Source organism: Notolabrus celidotus, chromosome 12, assembly GCF_009762535.1.
Source record: "Notolabrus celidotus isolate fNotCel1 chromosome 12, fNotCel1.pri, whole genome shotgun sequence".
NCBI lineage: Eukaryota > Metazoa > Chordata > Actinopteri > Labriformes > Labridae > Notolabrus > Notolabrus celidotus.
Window position 1 is genome coordinate 32,555,474 of NC_048283.1, and position 3,799 is coordinate 32,559,272.

The 3,799-nt window shown below is 44.1% G+C and overlaps 1 protein-coding gene across 1 annotated transcript; it reads right to left on the reverse strand.

The window, feature by feature from the left end:
• Positions 1-770: 770 nt before the first annotated feature.
• Positions 771-3,583, reverse strand: LOC117823208 (regenerating islet-derived protein 4-like). The gene is made up of 4 exons (XM_034698308.1): positions 3,110-3,583; positions 2,741-2,954; positions 1,066-1,241; positions 771-913 (listed from the first exon to the last, which is right to left on the reverse strand). Exons 1-4 carry the CDS (start codon positions 3,186-3,188, stop codon positions 861-863), a joined length of 522 nt encoding a protein of 173 aa, XP_034554199.1. The 5' UTR covers positions 3,189-3,583; the 3' UTR covers positions 771-860.
• Between the last annotated feature and the right edge of the window lie 216 nt (positions 3,584-3,799).

The following is a 3,799-nucleotide window of genomic DNA, read 5'->3' on the forward strand; positions in this document are numbered from 1 at the left end:
ATGTATTATTCAGTAGGTCCTGCCTACTACATACTGCGTCTGAAGGTATGTAGTATGAGTGTTCTGTTGGATCTGTGTTGCAGTAGGCTGGGCCAGACGTCACTGAATTTTCAGTTTTGGAATGCGGAAGTAAACAACGGTCGAGCTGATAGAGAAACTGCTTCTTTAGCATCACTTATGATTTAAAAATTTAGGAAGTGGTTTATATGGAATTTAATCATTTTCACAGCACCTAAAAACTGAGTCCCCCCCCCCCCCCCCCCCCCCCCACCTCTCAAAAAGAAGAGGAAAAAGAAAAAGTGGAACGAGCGCTGTGCATTGTGGGAAACAGTACCCAAGCGACAGATTGGTCCGATGCATACTATGAAATGTTCCCGAATCAGTAGACATCCGGGGAGTTTTGGCATACTGCAGATTTTGCTCTTTTTCACATACTACTTACTACATACTGAATTCTGGCCAAATCAGTACATACTGCTAGTGTAGTAGGCGGTTTCAAAAACAGCCTGGGTCTCACCCTGTCTTGGTGTTGGGTCTCTGTTCATAATTTGACATAGAGTGGTCTAGACCTGCTCTGTTTGTAAAAGCATCTTGAGATAATGTTTGTTGTGATTTGGCGCTATACAAATAAAGATTGATTGATTGATTGATTTACCTGGCATTATTTTTCACATTTTGGACACAAAGCAGCAACTTTTCTTTGACACTCACTGAACGTTATGGCCTTAAAAATATCTAAGAAGGTCAATTAAGAAAGTTGCACACTAATGTGAGATAATAAATGATGTATTGTACAAGCTAAACTCAAATATGATTACAGACTGGACACAAAAGAATGGATGACTGTCTTCATGCTGTGTTCATGGTCTGGAGCTGCTGAAATAATACACTCTATCTTTGTCTCTCTGATGGTCTGTGAAGACAAGATGAGTGAATACAAAGTCAAGTTAAATGTAATACAATGTTTCTGATACAGGACCTGCTTTAGACAGTTTTAGTCAACAACATACTTGAGATGAGTCAAAAAACTGTTCCAGTTATTACAAAAAAGAAGAAGAGGATCACCTTTCAAACAGATGAAATGAAGGTGTTCTTCACAAGGAAGATCCCCCCAGTGGAAGCGGTTGCTGGTGTCCATGGCACCACATGGACTGGTGTCCTTCCAGTAGGATTTTGTCTCAAAGTAGGTAAAGTCCTCTGAAACACCAGTCATCCAAAACCAGGTGTCACCCATCAGTTCTCTACAAATAATGCCGTAGACAGAATATGAGAAGTCAGACACGATCATGTGTTTCAACTTCAACAAGTATTTCTTTTGGGTGATTTTTGCCTTTAAAAGATAAGACAGCTATAGAGAGACGGGACATGTGAGAAGCAGAGAGCGGGGGAACACATGCAGCAAAGCGTCGTGCCAAGGAGTAGAACCAGGGACCCCTGCAACAAGGACTAAAGCCTCTGTGTGTGGGGCCAACCGGCGCCCCAAAAACCTTCTTTATGAATTCAAACTATTTATTTTCCTATTGTGTTCCTTACAAATCAGGCAGAGCAGAAACATGTTTAAACTGTATATGATATCATTTTAATTTTTACAACTACAGACGCATCTCAACAAATTAGAATATTGTGAAAAAGTTTATTATTTTCATAATAATTAATTTTGAAAAAGGCAAACTCTCGTATTTTCTATATTCATTGCAAGGAAAGAGAAATGTTTCAAGACATTTTCTGATTAAATGTTGATGATTATGACTCAAAAAAAAAAGGGTGGCTTGCCCTCTCCGGGTCGGAGGGGAGTCTTTGCCCCAGGCGGAGGAGTTTAAGTATCTCGGGGTCTTGTTCACGAGTGAGGGGAAAAGGGAGCGGGAGATTGACAGACGGATCGGGGCGGCGTCAGCAGTGATGCGGGCGCTGTACCGGTCTGTCGTGGTGAAGAGAGAGCTGAGCCAGAAGGCAAAGCTCTCAATTTACCGGTCAATCTACGTTCCGACCCTCACCTGTGGTCACGAGTTGTGGGTAGTGACCGAAAGAACGAGATCGCGAATACAAGTGGCCGAAATGGGCTTTCTCCACAGGGTGGCTGGGCTCAGCCTTAGAGAGAGGGTCAGGAGCTCGGACATCCGGGAGAGGCTCAAAGTAGAGCAGCTGCTCCTTCTGATCGAGAGGAGCCAGATGAGGTGGTTCGGGCATCTGGTCAGGATGCCTCCCGGGCGTCTCCCTGGGGAGGTGTTTCGGGCATGTCCGACTGGGAGGAGGCCACTGGGAAGGCCCAGGACACGCTGGCGAGATTATGTCTCTCAGCTGGCTTGGGAGCGCCTCGGTATCCTCCCAGAAGAGCTGGTGGAAGTGGCCGGGGAGAGGAGTGTCTGGGCTTCCCTGCTGAGGCTGCTGCCCCCGCGACCCGGACCCGGATAAGCGGAGGAAGACGGATGGATGGATGGATGGATTATAACTCATATCTCAAATATTTCCACAGATCAATAAACAAAGATTTGAAATACAGAAATGTTCAACTTCTGAAAATGATGTCCCTGAGGTCTCCACCACAAATCCCTTTCTCAAGAAACTGATGGAAACTATGGAGCTTTTCCATGATACTCTAATTTGTTGAGAGCACCTGTTCACTATCTGACTTTATAAAACCATAAAACTTATGACTTCTATGAGTATCATCCAAAAAGTAATCATCCAAGGAACAAGACTAGCAGGGTAACATCCACCCTTTGGGTAATATTCCTATTACCTGCGCAGGCCCAACCAAACACGTTTGGTGAGGGGAAAGGGGACGCTCCTCAGCACCTCCTCTACCTCCCTCTGCTCTTTCTCACTGCATATGCTGAGCAGGTCCCAGTAGAAGTCTCTGCAGTAGAACAGAGCATCAGACCAACACAGCTTCTTCTCCACCACCTCTACACTCCTTCCCATCATCACAGCACTGAAAGAAGGAGCAGCCATCTCTGGAAAAAGTGTGACAGCAGATCTGGTTTGAAAGTGCAACAGCTGAGACGTTTACAATAAAAATGTTTCTGTGAGAGTTTCACTTTGTTTTTTTAAAGGTAACATTCAAAGATCTGTAAGTGTAAATATGTGTTAAGTTCTGGTTCATACTAACCTCCATAAACTTCCAACTCACAAATTGTCAATATAAGATGTGACCCCACGAGAAACACATTGACAAACTGACCCAACATCCCTCCACAGTTGTATGTTCGTGTACTGCCAGATCTGATGCCATCTGCAATGGCACACCTGAAATAAGGTAGAACAATTTAAAGGGTTGTTTGGGTTTGGTGATCAAAGTACATAAAGTCTGACAGGGCATCAAACCAGAGCAGATAACCCTCAGTGGAATGAAAAGTGGATCATACAAAGCACACGAGTCAGGTCCAGCCATCCATCATTACTGGTCATTTACAGCTGCAAGCTCCACACTCACACTGAATATTACATGTCTGCACTGTGTGTATGTTTCAACGCATGTAAGCAGCATCATTTGTTTTGTACTTCAGTACTTGCCGTGTCACAGCCCCACAGTTGAATTACTAAGTGTTTCAAGCCTGGTTTATACTTCTTCGACTGCGTAGCCCGTAGGTCTGCGTAGGTACAGGGCTACACACGCAGACGACGCTCACCTCCTCCAAAGTGTAACTACGCGTTGAATTTCAGCATTGTATTTCCTGCATTTACAGCACTTCAAGAATCACAGCACATCAGCCGTGTATTCATCTCATACGACATTTCCTCTCTATTCTTCCCTGTAAACATATGACAAACAGCATTATTTATCAGCTGCAAATTAACA

What these genes read in the sequence shown, in the direction of transcription:
- LOC117823208 (XM_034698308.1), bottom strand. Translation starts at nt 3,188, where the DNA reads ATGTTGGGTCAGTTTGTCAATGTGTTTCTCGTGGGGTCACATCTTATA. An exon ending in TGAGTTGGAAGTTTATGGAG is followed by an intron (nt 2,955 to 3,109) that starts GTTAGTATGAAC and finishes CACTTTTTCCAG; the next exon opens with AGATGGCTGCTCCTTCTTTC. An exon ending in TCATTTCATCTGTTTGAAAG is followed by an intron (nt 914 to 1,065) that starts GTGATCCTCTTC and finishes TTGTCTTCACAG; the next exon opens with ACCATCAGAGAGACAAAGAT.